The 18,703-nt window shown below is 41.4% G+C and overlaps 2 protein-coding genes across 2 annotated transcripts in view; both read left to right on the forward strand.

Moving 5' to 3' along the window:
• LOC125867126 (probable protein S-acyltransferase 19) overlaps positions 1 to 18,703 on the forward strand; it is a 1,047,372-nt gene that overhangs the window by 643,949 nt on the left and 384,720 nt on the right. The window lies entirely within an intron of this gene.
• Positions 6,058 to 7,751, forward strand: LOC125868609 (uncharacterized). The gene is made up of 3 exons (XM_049549229.1): positions 6,058 to 6,361; positions 6,561 to 6,956; positions 7,090 to 7,751. The coding sequence occupies exons 1-3, from the start codon at positions 6,058 to 6,060 to the stop codon at positions 7,749 to 7,751; spliced, it is 1,362 nt and encodes a 453-aa protein (XP_049405186.1).

The raw sequence follows: 18,703 nt of genomic DNA on the forward strand, positions 1-18,703 counted from the left end.
ATATTTGCCCATGTTTGGTTTGAATTGAAGAATGATCTAAGACTATTAACTTGATTTGGTTAAATTTGTGATGATTGTGCACTAAAATATATGATTAGTTGTTTCAGGAATTTTTGAGGGAATTGGAGTTGATTTGGAGAAGAAGAAGCATTGAGGAGAAGAGAAAAAATGACTAAGGCAGGAACCACCAGTGTGGCTGGCGCACTGGCGCGCCACTGGTAGAATTTCAGAGAGGATTTTTAGGCGTACTGCTAGGCGCGACGCGCCAACACCTGAATTACTAGAACGCCTTTTAGGCGCGCTGAGAGAGGCGACGCGCCAAGGGAAAAATCAACCACTCTGACTGGCGCTCTGCTAGGCACGGCGCGCCAAGGTGGACATATCAGAGCGCCACACTGGGCACGATGGGAGGTGCGAAGCCCCACCCTTGTTTAGTCTTTTCCAACATAAACATGATTAAATAGGATTCCTAAGTGAAGTAGACTTTGACTCCAATTTTTCCAACTCTTATAAATAGACCCATAGGGCTCCATTGTTAGGGTTCGACTTTTTATTGGTGTGCAAGAGCAAATTTCATCGTTTGTAATAGGTTTCGATCTTCTAACTCTTCTATTTTTCGAAAATCGCATGAACAATTAAATTTTGTGGTTTTCTAATAGTATGAGTGGCTAAACGTTCTTGTTCAGGAGTTGTAGCTATGAATTGTTTGTTGATTATTTAAGGTCTATGAATTTATTCTTGGTTGTTATTATAAGTTATTACTATATTCTTCTTTTAGTATTTTATGCTTGATCACCATAAGATAAATCTATTGTCTAATCTTAAAATCGAGAGAGGAGGGGTTAGATAGATCAAAGAATATAGAGAGCTCGATCGACACATTTAATTGAGGTGATTTGTGTTCAGGAGTGACGCCAGGACGAACAACTTGTTTGGTTACGAAACAAGATGAAATATAAATGCTCGCCAGTTAGGCTTGTTTATCCCCACTCAACGATGTAGTTAGATATCTAACTGGGTAGGCGACTAGAGGTTTGATACCCGACTCATACAATTAACCCTGTAAACCAGTAACTTGACAACTAAAATTAGTTCTAAGTCGAGAATATGATACATGAGGTTCATTACATGTTGCAGCCCTGGAATTGTCTTTTACTTGCTTGAAACATCATGTTAAATTCGTTCACAATTAGTTACTTTTATTTATTGCGTAATTAGAATTAGTAGTTAACAACCATCACCATCTCTTAAACTGTTACTTTTATTTTATTTATAGAATTGAGTGTCAAATATAAGTTGATCATAAGTCCCTTGGAAACGATAACTCGTTTCTTTAAGAATCTATATTATTTGCGCGACCACATACACTTGTGTGTGCAATTGGGAGCAACAAGTTTTTGATTAGGCGCGAAGCCCCACCCATGTTCCAACTTTTCCAGCATAAACATGATTAAATAGGATTCCTAAGTGAAGTAGTCTTTGAATCCAATTTTTCCAACTCTTATTAATAGAACCCTAGGGCTCCATTATTAGGGTTCAACTTTTTATTGGTGTGCAAGAGAAAGTTTCATCATTCTTAATAGGTTTCGATCTTCTAACTCTTCTATTTTCCGAAAATTGCATGAATAATTGGATTTTGTGGTTTTCTAATAGTATGAGTGGCTAAACTCTCTTGTTCTTGGGCTGTAGCTACGAATTGATTGTTGATTATTTAAGGTCTATGAATTAATTCTTGGTTGTCATTATAAGTTATTTCTATATTCTTTTTTTAGTATTTTATGCTTGATCACCATAAGATAAATCTATTGTCTAATCTTAAAATCGAGAGAGGAGGGGTTAGATAGACAAGAGAATATAGAGAGCTCGATCAACCCATTTAATTGAGGTGATTTGTGTTCAGGAGTGATGCTCGGACGAACAACTTGCTTGGTTATGAAATAGGATGAAATATAAATGCTCACCAGTTAGGCTTGTTTATCCCCGCTCAATGATGTAGTTAGACAACTAACTGGGGTAGGCGACTAGAGGTTTGATACTTGACTCATATAATTAACCCTGTAAACTAGTAACTTGACAACTAAAATTAGTTCTAAGCTGAGAATATGATACATGAGATTCATTACATGTTGCTGCCCTGAAATTGTCTTTTACTTGATTGAAACATCATCTTAAAGTCGTTCACAATTAGTTACTTTTATTTATTGCGTAATTAGTAGTAGTAGTTAACAACCATCACTATCTCTTAAACGGTTACTTTTATTTTATTTGTAGAATTGAGTGTCAAATATAAATTGATCATAAGTCCCTTGGGAACGATAACTCGTTTCTTTAAGAATCTATATTACTTGCGCGACCACGTACACTTGTGTGTGCAATTGGGAGCAACAAGTTTTTGGCGCTGCTGGCTGAGACTTAGAAATTGATTTATATTCGATCTTCTTAACTCTACAATTAGAATATTCAGGTGTTAATTAATATTATCTTGTTTATTGCATGCAATGGACTCTCAAGTCTGGCTCGGAAAGGAAAACTTGTCGAACAAGACATTGAACCCGAAAGAGCTTTACACCGACACAGGAAAATGGCTAATCAAGGTCGTCATGGAGAATTGGGGTTAGGTCTTCGTGGAGACAATGAGGATAATAACCAAGACAACGTGAACAACTAAGAGAACTTGAATAACCACGAGGTACCCCCTGTCGTACCAGCAAGACCAGTCCGTGATGTGGTAGTCCCACTCACAGCCAATGGGGCATCTAGCATTAGAAAACCTCCATTGGGGGGTAGATTTGAACTGAAACAGGGCATGGTACAACTCATCCATGCTAGTGGGCAATTCACTGGTCTCCCTAACGAGGATCCCCAAATCCACCTTAGGAAATCTATAGAGATTAGTGATATATACATCCCAAATGGAGTCTCATCAGACTATGTGAGGCTGACGTTGTTCCCATACTCATTGTTAGGAGCCGCAAGGCGTTGGTTAGATTCTGAGTCACCAAACTCCATCACTACCTGAGATTATCTAGCAAAGAAGTTCTTGATTTGATTCTTCCCATCCAAGAAAACCACACGGTTGAGGAGTGGGTTATTAAGCTTTAAGCAAAACCAGGGAGAGGACATGTACCAAGCATGGGCTCGTTTTAAACAAATGTTGAATGCCTACCCGCAACACATGCAAACTAATGAGGTACTTCCTCACACTTTCTTTGAGGGTTTAGACTATAATGCACGTGTACTTCTTAATAGTGCAGCAGGTGGACAAGCCCTAGCAAAAACCTGTAAAGAGTTATTCGACCTAATTGGTAGACTCTCTGAAGGAAACCCAGGGTGTAAGCGGGAAATGCCTAGAACTACAACTCAAAGGGCCGCGGGAAGCTTAGATGTAGATCAAGCCACCACCATAAATGCCAAACTGGATGCAATGCAACATAATATAGCTATGCATTTCAAACAGATGTCCTTAAACAAAGCATCGGTTAACATAGTACAACAGACATCCAATTGGTGTCTGGTATGTGGTACTGGAGCTCATGAAATCGAGCAATGTGAAGCAAACCCGGATTTCGTAAACTATGTGGGTAATGCGCAAAGGGGTGGAGGTCAGCAAAATTATGGTAATACCTACAACTCTAGTTGGAGGAACCATCCTAATTTCTCATGGGTTGGGAACCAAAGCCAAAACCAAAATCAGGCGCAAGGGGCTAACCAACACCGTTCTCAAGGGGGTGGGCAACCCTACCAAAATCCTAACCAAGGTGCAAATCCTAATGCACCAAAAGGGGGGATGACCAATGAGGAGTTACTCCAAAAGCTCATGGTTGAACTGGGGACAAATATCAATGATAGAATAGATAAGTAGGATGAGAACATTAGAAACATCCAAATGTCCCAAATGAGTTTAGAGAAACAAGTTGCGCAAATAGCCAATTATCTGAACTTGCGTCCCCAAGGTGGGCTGCCCGGTGATACTGAACCTAACTCCAAGCAACTGAATGCGGTAAGTACTAGAAATGGGTTACAACTAAAGGAACTAGCTCCAAAGAATAGATATGCTGAAGCAGTGAATAAAGAAAAGAAAGTGGAAGAGGTAGTAAAGAACTCCAATGTTGAGACGTCCGTTCCTCAAAAGAAACTACCCTCTCCGTTTCCACAAAGGCTCAATAAAAAGAATGAGGATGAATGATTCGGTAAGTTTTTCTCTCTTCTTAAACAAGTTTACATTAATCTGCCTTTGGTTGAGATATTTCAGGGTATCCCGAAGTATGCTAAATACGTGAAGGAGATAGTGGCTAACAAGAGGAGGCTCACTGAGTATGAAACTATAGCACTTACTGAGGAGTGTAGCTCCAGAATCTAAAATAGACTGCCCAAAAAATTAAAAAATCCGAGTAGTTTTACTGTGAAAATTACAATTAGGCAAAGTGTTCATGCCTGGGGGTTGTGTGATTTGGGGCCAAGTTAAAAGCTTATACCCTTGTCGTTGTATCAAAAGCTTGGGTTGGGTAGTCCAAAATGAACCATTGTATTCTCCAACTCACTGATAGCTCCATTGCTAGGCCAGAGGGGGTGGTAGAAGATGTGTTAGTTCAAGTAGGCTCCTTGATTTTCCAGGTGGATTTTATGGTCTTAGATTTGGAATCCGATTCTGAAGTCCCATTCATTTTGGGACATCCGTTCTTAGCCACGGGTAGGGCATTGATTGATGTAGCAGTTGGGCAATTAACTATGAGGGCACACAATAAGGTTGAGGTATTTGATGTTTACCGCGCTTTAAAATTGCCTTCTATCTATGAAGAGTTGTCTGTTATTACGGTGGTAGATCACATAGTAGAATCACAGTTAGTTGTGCCCGAAGATCCCTTAGAAAGAGTGTTAGTGGGCTATGAGGTGGATGGAGATACTAAGGCCCAAGAGATAGAGACATGTTTGAATCTGGCAAGCGTGGAGACTCACATGTATAGAGTGAAGCCATTAGATCGTGAGTTAGGGCCTCCACCCAAACCCTCAATCAATGAAGCTCCCAATTTGGAACTGAAAACGCTGTTTGCTCACCTAAGGTATGCTTATTTGGGTACTAACGAAACTTTGCATGTTATACTTTTTGTAGAGTTGTCTAAAATACAGGTTGAGACGACATTGAGGATCTTAAAGCAGAGAAAGAAGGCGATTGGATGGTAGATGGCTGATATTCATAGGATTGGTCTGGCATTATGTATGCACAAAATCTACATAGAAGATGATCACAAACCAAGTGCATGACATCAATGTCGGCTAAATCCTTTGATGAAAGAAGTGGTGAGAAAGGAAGTAATAAAGTGGCTAGATGCTGGTATTGTGTACCTTATCTCTGATAGTAAATGGGTAAGTCCAGTGCAGTGTGTTCCCAAGAAGAGAGGTATGACAGTGGTAAGGAACGAAAAGAATGAGTTTATCCCTACTAGAATAGTGACCAGTTGGAGTATTTGTATGGATTACCAGAAACTAAATTATGCCACCCGGAAAGATCACTACCCGGTTCCCTTCATTGATCAGATGCTTGATTGACTAGTAGGGCAGGAGTACTACTGTATCTTAGATGGTACAACCAAATCTTAATTTCACCCGAAGATCAGGAAAAGACCACGTTCACTTGTCCTTATAGTACATATGCTTTCAAACGCATGCCATTCGGACTTCAATGCACCGACGACTTTTCAAAGGTGTATGATGGCCATTTTTCATGATATGGTGGAAGACTTTGTAGAGGTGTTCATGGATGATTTCTCCGTCTTCGGGAAGTCTTTTAAGGTATGTCTCCAAAATCTTGATAAGGTACTTGCGAGGTGTGAGGACACTAACTTAGTGCTAAACTGGGAAAAATGTCATTTTTTGGTTAGAGAGGGGGTAGTGTTGGGACACAAGGTGTCTAAGTCGGGTTTAGAGGTTGATAAAGCCAAGGTAGAAGTTATTGAAAAATTTCCCCCTCCCATTTCTGTAAAAGGGGTGCGAAGTTTCCTTAGTCATGTAAATTTTTACCGGAGATTCATCAAGAATTTTTCAAAGATTGCAAGACCTATGTGTAGTCTTTTAGAGAAGGAGGTGAAATTTGATTTTGATGAGATGTGCTTGAAAGCTTTTGAGATGTTGAAGGGGAACTTAATTGAGGCTCCTATCTTAATTGCTCCTAATTTGAAAGTACCATTTGAACTCATGTGTGATGCAAGCGATGTAGCAGTGGGTGCAATGTTGGGACAAAGAAAAGATAAAGTGTTCCACTGTATCTATTATGCAAGCAAGACCCTGGATTTTGCACAAGCTAATTACATAGTAGGAGATGCTAGCTCTAGTGTTCACCTTCGACAAGTTCATATCGTATTTGGTAGGTACTAAGGTGATTGTTTTTACTGACCATGCAACTATTAGGTACCTATTCAACAAGAAGGATGCTAAACCAAGGTTGATTCGATGAATATTGCTTGTCCAAGAATTTGACCTTGAGATTAAGGATAGAAAAGGTACTTAAAATCAAATAGCTGATCACTTGTCTTGGTTGGAGGATTTTTCCCTTGTGCATGAAGGTAAGCAAATCTGGGAAGAGTTTCCGGATGAAAAATTGATGGTACTAGATATCTCTGAAGTGCCTTGGTATGCACATATTGTGAATTTGATAGTAAGTGGAGATTACCCACCGGGTGCAACCACCCAACAAAATAAAAAGCTCAATCATGATGTTAAGTTCTATATCCAGGATGAACTGTTCTTGTTCAAGCAAGGTGTGGATCGGGTGGTGAGAAGATGCATTACGGATTCTGAGGTTCAAAAAGTGCTTGAAAGTTGTCATGCTAGCCCATATGGAGGACACCATGGAGGAGAGCGCATGACGCACAAGGTAGTACAATCTGGTTTCTTTTGGCCCTCGTTATTTAAAAATTCTATTGCTTTTGTGAAGGGTTGTGATAAATGCCAAAGGTTGGGTACTATTTCAAGAAGACATGAGATGCCGCTAAGTAACATTTTAGAGGTGGAAATATTTTTATGTGTGGGGTGTTGACTTTATGGGTCCCTTACCACCATCTAGTGGAAACCAATACATTTTTGTAACTGTAGATTATGTGAGTAAATGGGTTGAGGTTATCGCTCTTCCTTCGAATGACGCAAGGGTTGTGATCAAGTTCATCAAGAAGCTCATCTTCACTCGCTTTGGCACTCCAAGGGCAATCATAAGTAATGGAGGTATGCATTTCATTAACCATCTAATGATTGCTAAGTATGGTATTCGTCATAAGATTGCTACTGCTTACTATCCTCAAACGAGTGGCCAAGTGGAAGTTTCCAATAGAGAGGTGAAGTTAGATGATGCGTTGTGGGCATATAGCATTGCTTATAAGACACCCATAAGGACTTCTCCCTATCACATAGTGTTTGGTAAAACATGTCATCTTCCGGCGGAATTAGAACACCAAGCTTATTGGGCTATTAAGAGGTTGAATTTGGACCCCGAGCTAGTTGGTAGGAAGAGAGTGAATCGACTACATGAACTTGAGGAGTTCAGACTCCATGTGTATGAGAATTCCAAGCTCTATGAAGAAAAGACAAAAAGGTGGCATGACAATCACATAGTTCGTCGTACTTTCACTCCGGGAGAAAATGTACTACTCTTTAACTCTAGATTAAGGTTATTCCCTAGAAAACTGAGGTATAAATGGAGTAGTCCCTTCGAAGTGGTAAGGGTGACACACCATGGTGTCGTGGAACTTAAAGGTGTATAAGGCCCAACGTTCTTGGTGAACGGGCAAAGAGTTAAACATTACTTTGGGGAAGATGCGGATCGTGATTAGGAGGCTCTTGAGCTAAATGATGAATGATCCAAGATGATTCGTGCCGCAACGTTAAATCAAGCGCTACCGGGAGGCAACCCGTGAACAATATGTAATAGATAGGTAGTTCGTTTTTGAATTTCAATTTTTTGTTTTAGCGTAGTTTCAATTCTTAGAATCTAGGAAGTACTTTTATTTCTTAGTTTTATCTAGATAGGATTTTTGATTATTTATAACTTGGTTTGTAATTTGTAAAATGAAAAAGAAATAATTACTTGTTGGCGCGCTGCGCCTGACATGAAAATTCAGAAGGGTTGTTGGGGCGCTACTTTGGCGCGTCGCCCCTCCATCGCGCCTCAACCCAGAAAAAAAATGAAACATGGCGCACTGCCTGGTGCGCCGCGCCTGGCATGAAACTTCAGAGCGAAAGTCCTGGCGCACTGAGCGACGCGTAGCCCCTTCCATCGCCCTACGCCCATAATTTTTTTTGAAACGGGTCTTGCCCCGCTCCGAACCCATTTTCCCCTTCATAAACCCCCCAAATCCCAAATTCATCCCCTAATNCAGAGCGAAAGTCCTGGCACACTGAGCGACGCGTAGCCCCTTCCATCGCCCCACGCCCATAATTTTTTTTGAAACGGGTCTTGCCCCGCTCCGAACCCATTTTCCCCTTCATAAACCCCCCAAATCCCAAATTCATCCCCTAATTTTCTAAACCCCAACCGACCCTCCCCCTAAATTCTCTCCACTCTCTCTTTTTCCTCTTCTTCTCATTCTCACATTCCACCATTAATCCCAACAATCCACCCATCAACTTCCCACCAATTCTTCCCCTTCCGCAAAACCAACCTTTCTTCTTCCTATTTTCTCCCATAAAACACCCATCTTCCACTTCTCTACCTTCCCCAACTCTCTATCTCACTCTAAAAAAAAATTCTTTTCTTCTACTCCATCACTGCCTACCTGACCCCCCCTTTATTTTTTCTTTTTTTTTTCCTTTTGTTTTATTTTTCTTCTTCACATGTGGTGATGGCTCCTAAAGCTAAAAATGTAGCGGGTTTGAAGCAAAGTAGGAAGGGCAAAACATCCGGGTCCGCTAGTCAGGAAATTTGGGGAAAAGGTCATCGAAAGATATGGCTGGGAGTGGTTTGAGTGTCAGAGATAGGCTAAGTATATGGTCGATAGATATGTGAATGAGGTACGTTTACAATCGCAATTTCCTATGATTTACACTACCGTGAATAATTTAGGGCTGAGGTTTATTTTTGGATTAAGTCATCTACGGCCCCTTAAAGTTGTCCGCATATTTCACTTAGATACCTCAACTAAGGATGGTACCTATTGAACACCTTACATGTTCAAAAGTGATTCCTATTAGACACAAAAGGCTGACATGGCAAAAAGGGTGTACTTCACCCTCTTTAAGCGCGTAAAGTAATTTGAAAGTATATTTTTTCTTTTTCTTTTTAACTTATACACCTAATTAATAAATAATAATAATAATAATAACAATAATAATAATTAATTAATTAAAAAAACACAGGAACATTTTATGTCTTCTCCGGTTCTCCCCCATCTACCTGTAACTATTCATCATTCTTTACACACACCCCACCCCCTCCACCTTTCTCTCTCACCTTCTCCAATTCTTTTCTGCTTTTTCCTTCTTCTTTTTTTCAAATAATCCGGCTAAGCTCCGTTATTTCGGTTGAAAAAAATATTCCAGCGAGGTTGATTATTTTTTTCTGACAAAAGTTTTTTTTCTTGTAAGTGTGATAAATGATTACTAGTGGAAAAAAGATAAAGACAATGGGTGAAAGGTTTTAAAGCTATTAGAATTGAAACGATCCCAAAAATGTCCGAAAATGTGCTTCAGAAACACCTATAATTGTAATTTCCATATATCTCAAAATCCATGCATGATTTCGGAAATTCGACTTCATATTCTTATTCAGGGGGTAAAATTGAGTGGGAAATGGGTCTAACCCGAATTTTAGAGCAACCGTATCAAAATTCGAAAATCGCAAAAAAATGCGATTTTTAGGGTCAACTTTAAAGGGGCATATCTCTTAGCACACAAAGAACTGGAAGGGCCGCTACATATTAAATTAAAGCCCTTCGAGTTAGCTTTCCAATGCAATTGGTTTCACCTCATTCCGAGTTAGGATGAAGGAGTTATGATCATTTTCGTAAAACCTGTCGGAGCAGAATTTCAATTTCCAGTAGCTAAAGTTACTGTAGCGGCTGGACGTTTTTCTTTTATAAAAAAGAGGATTGTCCCATACTTAGTTATATTTCTTTCTAGCTTCAAAACACTCAAAAACACTCTCTAATCCCTCTCCAAAATTCCACCAAGATCTTCAACCAAATTCAAACATCTCAAGTTCTAATTCCGGATTCAAGACTCAATCTCAAGCATCAATTCTCCATTCCAATCTTCATCAAGGATTCTCCAAAGTTGAGGTATGTGGGTTGATTGTGGAAACCTTCCTTTCCACAAGTCCAACCATTTATCCTCTATTTTACTTCAAGTTTATGGGTCCTTATGATCATTTATGAACTCTTGAATTATGGAATTACTACTACACATTCTATTATGGTCTATTTTTGCATATTATCATGAAATGGAATTATTATGTGATGTTTATGGTTTTCATGCTTCCATGATCAAATTATGAAGGTTGATATATATATGTATGTTGTTGGTGGGCTGATTTATATGTATTTCGGAATTGGTTGGACTTAGTACTCTTGAAAGACATGATTTTATCTACATGAACAATAGCCCACCATGTGTTTGATAAAATGTCATTTATAGAATTCATAGGAAATGGAAGGTCCAATGTACATCCTATGAGTCGGATGATTATATAATTATTGAAATGATGATGAAAGGGATACATGTATATGATTTTCTCAATATAGTGTTGTGAGTCGACCAAGCCTAGTACGGGGGGTAGTAGGCCCGTATAACCGTATCGAGGGGTTGGTACCTTGGTTGCCTAGTACGGGGGGTAGTAGGCCCGTATAACCATATCGAGGGGTTTGTACCTTGGTCCCTAGCTCGGGGGGTGGTAGGCCCGGGTAACCACATTGAGGGGTTTGTACCTCTTTCGCCTCTCCAAGGGGGTGGTAGGCCTTGGAAATACTATATTGATGGTCACTCACCACACATGTACTACGTCCCACTAAATATGATTTTTATGTAAGCATCATTATACATATCATTTCTCTAATGTGCTATCTATCGGGTATGATTATGCATTTTTCCTATGATGTCCATCTATTGTAGCATTGCATTGCATCCCATATACTTAGTACATTCAAACGTACTAATGCATACTCTATGCCTACATGATGTCACCATGTAGGGACCGGAGCACCGCTTGACCATCCTCCTCCGCGTGGCTAATACGATTTCCTATCAAGGTTATTGGTGAGTCCTCCATTCCGGGGACGTTGCTCATGATCTTTTGCTATGTATAAGACTTTTCTTTTTAGTTATGTTTTGACTATGAGGGTGAGCCCGGTAGTTTGTCTTGGCCCCCGCTAAGTACTCATGTTTAGAGGTGGTGTTGGACAAGTTGTGTATTATGCTTGAGCTTGACTCATCTATGGTATTTATGTATCATTTCTTCTTTTTTTTTTCTTGCTCCCTTAGTCCCGATTTCCCCCTTTGATTATGCTTATTGCTTATGGTCATTTTAATTGCTTCCGCGACCAAGGATGTGTAATGATACGCTATGAGGCTTGTTTGGGGTTCCTTCGGGTTCCCCATTCGCCGGTCACGTCTAGGCCCTAGGCTTGGGTCGTGACAAACTTGGTATCAGAGCACTAGGTTGATAGATCCTCGGAGTCCAACACACCGCGTTGATTAGAGTCCGATTCATGGTTGTGTTGTGCACCACAACTATGAGTAGGAGGCTATGAGACGTTTTAGGAAATGTTTCCCTTCTCCATGTTCTAAGTCGTGCTGTAGAGTTGAATTAAGTTCTTCCCTAACGGTTGTTCTTTGCTATGCTAGATCATGCCTAATACAAGAGGAAGACGAGCCCGCGCACCCGAGGAACAACCGACCAATGGGGATCTTCGGGATGCCCTTACTTTATTTGCACAAGCTATGGCTAATCAAGCCAACCACGGGGCCCAAGCCCCTCAGGCTCCTACCCCGGCATCTCGGGTGAGAGACTTCGTGCGGATGAATCCCCCGGAATTCTGTGGGTCTAAGTTAGATGAAGACCCTCAAGAGTTCATTGATGAAGTCCACAAGATATTAGCTATCATGGGCATGAGGTCAGAAGATAAGGCGGAGTTGGCGGCCTACCAACTAAAAGGGGTGGCCCAAATATGGTACAACCAATGGAAGGAAGAGAAGGGGGCAAACTATGTGGTGCCTTGGGAAGAGTTCAAAACGGCTTTCCTTAATCGATTCTTTCCTCTTGAGCTTAGGGAAGCCAAATTGGTGGAGTTCATGAATTTAAAACAAGGGTCTATGAGTGTGAGGGAGTATGCCCTCAAGTTTAACCAACTTTCAAGATATGCTCCACACTTGGTTGCCGACTCACGATCTAGAATGAACAAATTCGTGATGGGTGTGTCCGACCTAGTGAGTGAAGAATGCCGGTCCGCAATGTTGATTAGTGACATGGACTTGTCCCGCTTGATGGTCTATGCCGAACAAATGGAGGAGGAGAAGTTGAGGAAGAGGAGGGGTCATGAGGCCAAGAGGGCCCGTTTTGAGGGCAAGTTCCAAAGTCGAAGGGGAGGCCGGTTTCATCAAGGCCAAGGGTCTTCTCATGCGCCCCATAAGGGGTTTGCCAATGATGTTCCAAGGGCCCAAGGTGTTGGTGGTATGGGTCCTATTGATGTATGTCCGAAGTGTGGTAAGGGCCATGGTGGCCCGTGCTTGAGAAATACCGGTGCTTGCTATAGTTGTGGGGAAATGGGGCACAAGGCAATGGATTGTCCTCGAAATCGCAACAAGGGTAAGGAGGTCCGTCCACAAGGTGCCAATGCGGTTCCTTTGGGGAGAGGGGGCCGACAAGATGGTGCCCCAAGGCACAATCGATTTTATGCTTTGCATGGGAGGCAAGGGGTCGATGAAGTCCCCGATGTCGTTACCGGTATGTTGAAAATCTTTGACTTTGATGTATATGCATTAATTGATCCGGGTGCCTCTCTTTCTTTTGTCACCCCCTTTGTTGCCAAAAAGTTTCATGTTGAGCCCGAATTGTTGCGTGAGTCATATAAGGTGTCTACTCCTATTGGTGCATATATTGTTGCTAGGAAGGTCTATAGAAATTGTCCTATTTGCATCTTGCATAAAATATTGCCTTGTGATCTTGTTGAGTTGAACATGGTCGATTTTGATGTTGTTCTTGGGATGGATTGGTTGCATGCATACTATGCTTCCATTGATTGTAGAACCCGTAGGGTCAAATTCCAATTTCCAAGTGAACCCATTCTTGAGTGGGAAAGCCAAAATGTGGTAGTCAAGGGTAGGTTCATCTCTTGCATTAAAGCCCGTAAGTTGATCTCTAAGGGGTGTCTCTATCACCTTGTGAGGGTTAGGGATGTGGAGTCCAAAACCCTTCCTATAGAGTCGGTTCCGATCGTAAATGAATTCCTTGATGTCTTTCCTAATGACCTTCCCGGTGTTCCTCCCGAAAGGGAAATAGATTTTGGCATAGACCTCCTCCCCGATACTCAACCCATTTCTATTCCCCCTTACCGTATGGCCCCGGCGGAGTTAAAGGAGTTGAAGGAACAATTGAAGGACTTGTTGGAGAAGGGTTTTATTAGGCCTAGCCAATCACCATGGGGTGCTCCGGTGTTGTTTGTGAAGAAGAAAGATGGGTCCCTTAGGATGTGTATTGATTACCGGCAACTCAATAGGGTCACCGTCAAGAATAAATATCCTCTTCCTAGGATTGATGACTTGTTCGACCAATTGCAAGGGGCTAGCCACTTCTCTAAGATTGATCTTCGGTCCGGGTATCATCAAGTGAAGGTGAGGGAGTGTGACATTCCCAAGACAGCCTTCCGGACTAGGTATGGGCATTATGAATTTGTGGTCATGTCCTTTGGGTTGACCAATGCACCGGCTATCTTCATGGACCTAATGAATAGGGTCTTTAAACCCTACCTTGATTCCTTTGTTGTGGTCTTCATTGATGATATTTTAATCTATTCGCATAGCGAGGAAGAACATATGGGTCACTTGAGGGTTGTGTTGCAAAGATTGAGAGAGGAGAAGTTGTATGCCAAGTATGAAAAGTGTGAATTTTGGTTGAAGGAGGTTGCCTTCCTAGGTCATGTGGTGTCGGGGGATGGTATTAAGGTAGACCCTAAGAAGACCGATGTGATTAGAAATTGGCCTAGGCCATTGACCCCGTCGGATATTAGGAGCTTCTTGGGCTTAGCGGGTTACTACCGGAGATTTGTGAATGGGTTTTCTTCTATTGCTTCTCCCATGACTAAGTTGACACAAAAGAAGGCTAAGTTTGAGTGGACCGACGAGTGCGAAAGGAGTTTTCAAACCTTGAAAGATAAACTTGTGTCCGCTCCTATATTGTCACTACCGGATGGGCTTGAGGGATTTGTTGTGTATTGTGATGCTTCTAGAGTTGGCTTGGGTTGTGTCCTAATGCAAAATGGTAAGGTGATAGCCTATGCTTCTAGACAACTCAAAGTGCATGAAAAGAACTATCCTACGCATGATCTTGAATTAGCCGCGGTGGTGTTTGCTTTAAAGATTTGGCGTCATTACTTGTATGGGGTACATGTTGATGTGTTCACCGATCATAAGAGCCTCCAATATGTCTTCACCCAAAAAGATCTCAACTTGAGACAAAGAAGGTGGCTAGAATTTCTTAAAGATTATGATATGAGTGTGCATTATCATCCCGGTAAAGCTAATGTGGTGGCGGATGCTTTGAGTAGGGTGTCTATGGGTAGCCTAGCTCATGTTGATATTGGTGATAGGGAAATGGCTAGGGAGGTGCATCGGTTGGCTAGGTTGGGGGTTAGGTTGGAAGAGGTTGGTAATGGTGGTGTGGTCGTTGTTGATGGTGCTAGGTCTTCCTTGGTTGATGAGGTGATAGCAAAACAAGATCTTGACTCTTCCTTGTTAGAATTGAAGGCCTTGGTGAAAGAGGGCAAGGTGGAAGTTTTCTCCCAAGGGGGAGATGGTGCCCTTAGGTACCAAGGTAGGTTGTGTGTGCCTTGTGTTGATGGTTTGAGGGAGAAAATTCTTGAGGAGGCTCATAATTCTTCCTACTCCATTCACCCCGGTTCCACCAAAATGTATAGAGATTTGAGGGATGTGTATTGGTGGGGAGGCATGAAGAAGGACATTGCCAAATTCGTCTCCGGTTGTCATAGTTGTCAACAAGTCAAGGCCGAACATCAAAGGCCGGGTGGTCTAACCCAAGACATAGAGATTCCTACTTGGAAGTGGGAAGAAATTAATATGGATTTTGTAGTTGGTTTACCCAAGACTAGAAAAGGTTTTGATTCTATTTGGGTGGTGGTTGATAGGATGACAAAATCGGCTCATTTTCTACCGGTAAAGACAACATATGGGGCGGAAGATTATGCAAGGTTATATATTCATGACTTGGTAAGGTTGCATGGGATTCCTCTATCCATCATATCGGACCGTGGTACTCAATTTACTTCACACTTTTGGAAGTCCTTTCAAAGGGGTCTAGGTACGAGAGTTAAGCTTACTACGGCCTTTCACCCGCAAACGGATGGACAAGCCGAAAGGACTATCCAAACACTTGAGGATATGCTTAGGGCTTGTGTATTGGAGCTTAAGGGTAGTTGGGATGATCATCTTCCATTGATTGAGTTTGCCTATAACAATAGCTATCATTCTAGCATCGGTATGGCTCCTTTTGAGGCTCTCTATGGGAGGCGTTGTAGATCACCGGTTGGGTGGTTTGAGGTTGGTGAGGTGGCCTTGTTAGGACCAGATCTAGTTATGGAGGCTCTTGAGAAGGTTAGGATGATTAGAGAAAGGTTGAAGACGGCCCAAAGTCGCCAAAAGTCCTATGCCGATGTGAGGAGAAGGGCTCTTGAATTCCAAGTTGGTGATTGGGTCTATTTGAAGGTGTCACCCATGAAGGGTGTGGTTCGTTTTGGTAAGAAGGGCAAGTTGAGCCCAAGATACGTGGGTCCTTATAAGGTGATGAGGAGAATTGGCAAGGTAGCTTATGAGTTGGAATTGCCTAGCGAAATGGATTTGGTTCATCCGGTATTTCATGTGTCTATGTTGAGGAAGTGTGTGGGTGATCCGAATGCCATTGTGCCTCTTGATGTTGTGGGTGTTGTTGAAGATAATTTGACCTATGAAGAGGTTCCGGTCCAGATTTTAGATAGACAAGTGAAGAGGTTGAGAAACAAAGATGTGGCTTCCGTTAAGGTCCTTTGGAGAAATCAACAAGTTGAAAGTGCTACTTGGGAGGCCGAAGCGGACATGCAAAGGCGATATCCTTATCTTTTCCACTCCACTCAAGCTTAAGGTATTGATCTAAACCCTTTATAAAATCTCAGGTCTTAAGTTCAGCCACCATGTCATTGCATACATTCATGTTTAAGTTAACAAGTTCATTGTGGTTTTACAACTATGTTGAAGTTTTTGAAATGAGGTGTAAGTGCATTGTTGCATCCCTATGTGGGCTGAATTTGCCATGTTTGTGTTTCTCATGTACGTTTCTTTGACATTCGGGGACGAATGTTCCCAAGGGGGAGATATTGAAACGACCCCAAAAATGCCCGAAAATGTGCTTCGAAAACACCTAAAATTGTAATTTCCATATATCTCAAAATCCGTGCATCATTTCGGAAATTCGACTTCATATTCTTATTCAGGGGGTCAAATTGAGTGGGAAATGAGTCTAACCCGAATTTTAGAACAACCGTATCAAAATTCGAAAATCGCAAAAAATGCGATTTTGAGGGTCAACTTTAAAGGGGCATATCTCTCAGCACACAAGGAACTGGAAGGAGCTCAAACTATCAAAATTAAAGCTCTGTGAGTTAGCTTTCCAACGCAATTTGTTTCACCTCATTCCGAGTTAGGATGAAGGAGTTATGACCATTTTCGTAAAACCTGTCCGGCAGAAAATGCAAATTCCAGTAGCCGAAAACACTGTTCACCCGCCTCAATTTTTTTTTAAGTGTTGGGACGTTTTTATAAAAAGGGGACATATCCATACTTAGTCATTTAACTTCAAAACATCCAAAAACTCTCTCTAAACCCTCTCCAAAAATTCCACCAAGATCATCAACCAAATTCAAGGATCCCAAGCTTTAATTCCGGATTCAAGATTCAATCTCAAGCAATTCTCCATTCCAATCTTCATCAAGAATTCTCCAAAGTTGAGGTATGTGGGTTGATTGTGGAAACCTTCCTTTCCACAAGTCCAACCATTTATCCTCTATTTTACTTCAAGTTTATGGGTCCTTATGATCATTTATGAACTCTTGAATTATGGAATTATTACTACACATCCTATTATGGTCTATTTTTGTATATTATCATGAAATGGAATGATTATATGATGTTTATGGTTTTCATGCCTCCATGATCAAATTATGAAGGTTGTTATATATGTATATATATATGTATGTTGTTGGTGGGCTGTTTTATATGGATTTTGAAATTGGTTGGACTTAGTACTCTTGAAACACATGATTTTATTTACATGAACAAGTAGCCCACCATATGTTTGATAAAATGCCATTTATAGAATTCTTATGAAATGGAAGGTCCAATGTACGTCCTATGAGTCGGATGATTATATAAGTATTGAAATGATGATGAAATGGATACATGTATATGATTTTCTCTATATAGTGTGTGAGTCGACCAAGCCTAGCTCGGGGGGTTGTAGGCCCGGGTAACCGTATCAAGGGGTTGGTACCTTGGTTGCCTAGTACGGGGGGTAGTAGGCCCGTATAACCGTATCGAGGGGTTTGTACCTTGGTTGCCTAGTACGGGGGGTAGTAGGCCCGTATAACCATATCGAGGGGTTTGTACCTTGGTCCCTAGCTCGGGGGGTGGTAGGCCCGGGTAACCACATTGAGGGGTTTGTACCTCTTTCGCCTCTCCAAGGGGGTGGTAGGCCTTGGAAATACTATATTGATGGTCACTCACTACACATATACTATGCCCTACTAAATATGATTTTTATATAAGCATCATTATACATATCATCTCATTAATATGCTATCTATCGGGTACGATTATGCATTTTGCCTATGATGTCCATCCCTTGTTGCATTGCATTGCATCCCATATACTTAGTACATTCAAACGTACTAACGCATACTCTATGCCTACATGATGTCACCATGTAGGGACCGGAGCACCGCTTGACCCTCGTCCTCCGCGTGGCTAATACGATTTTCTATCAAGGTTATTGGTGAGTCCTCCATTCCGGGGACGTTGCTTATGATCTTTTGCTATGTATAAGACTTTTCCTTTTAGTTATGTTTTGACTATGAGGGTGAGCCCAGTTGTTTGTCTTGGCCCCCGCTAAAGTACCTATGTTTAGAGGTGGTGTTGGACAAGTTGTGTATTATGTTTGAGCTTGATTCATCTATGGTATTTATGTATCATTTCTTCTTTTTTTTTTTTTGCTCCCTTAGTCCCGATTTCCCCCTTGATTATGCTTATCGCTTATGGTCATTTTAATTGCTTCCGCGACCAATGATGTGTAAGATACGCTATGAGGCTTGTTTGGGGTTCCTTCGGGTTCCCCATTCGCCGGTCACGTCTAGGCCCTAGGCTTGGGTCGTGACAAGAATGAAAGGTGAATGATGAGTTAACTTAGACAGGGATCAATGGTATATTATCGGCGCCGGTGAAAGAGATAAGATTCGAGAAAAGGGTG

Source organism: Solanum stenotomum, chromosome 6 (assembly GCF_019186545.1).
Source record: "Solanum stenotomum isolate F172 chromosome 6, ASM1918654v1, whole genome shotgun sequence".
NCBI lineage: Eukaryota > Viridiplantae > Streptophyta > Magnoliopsida > Solanales > Solanaceae > Solanum > Solanum stenotomum.

What these genes read in the sequence shown, in the direction of transcription:
- LOC125868609 (XM_049549229.1), top strand. Translation starts at nt 6,058, where the DNA reads ATGTGTAGTCTTTTAGAGAAGGAGGTGAAATTTGATTTTGATGAGATG. An exon ending in ACAAGTTCATATCGTATTTG is followed by an intron (nt 6,362 to 6,560) that starts GTAGGTACTAAG and finishes TTGTGCATGAAG; the next exon opens with GTAAGCAAATCTGGGAAGAG. An exon ending in TGATAAATGCCAAAGGTTGG is followed by an intron (nt 6,957 to 7,089) that starts GTACTATTTCAA and finishes TTGTAACTGTAG; the next exon opens with ATTATGTGAGTAAATGGGTT.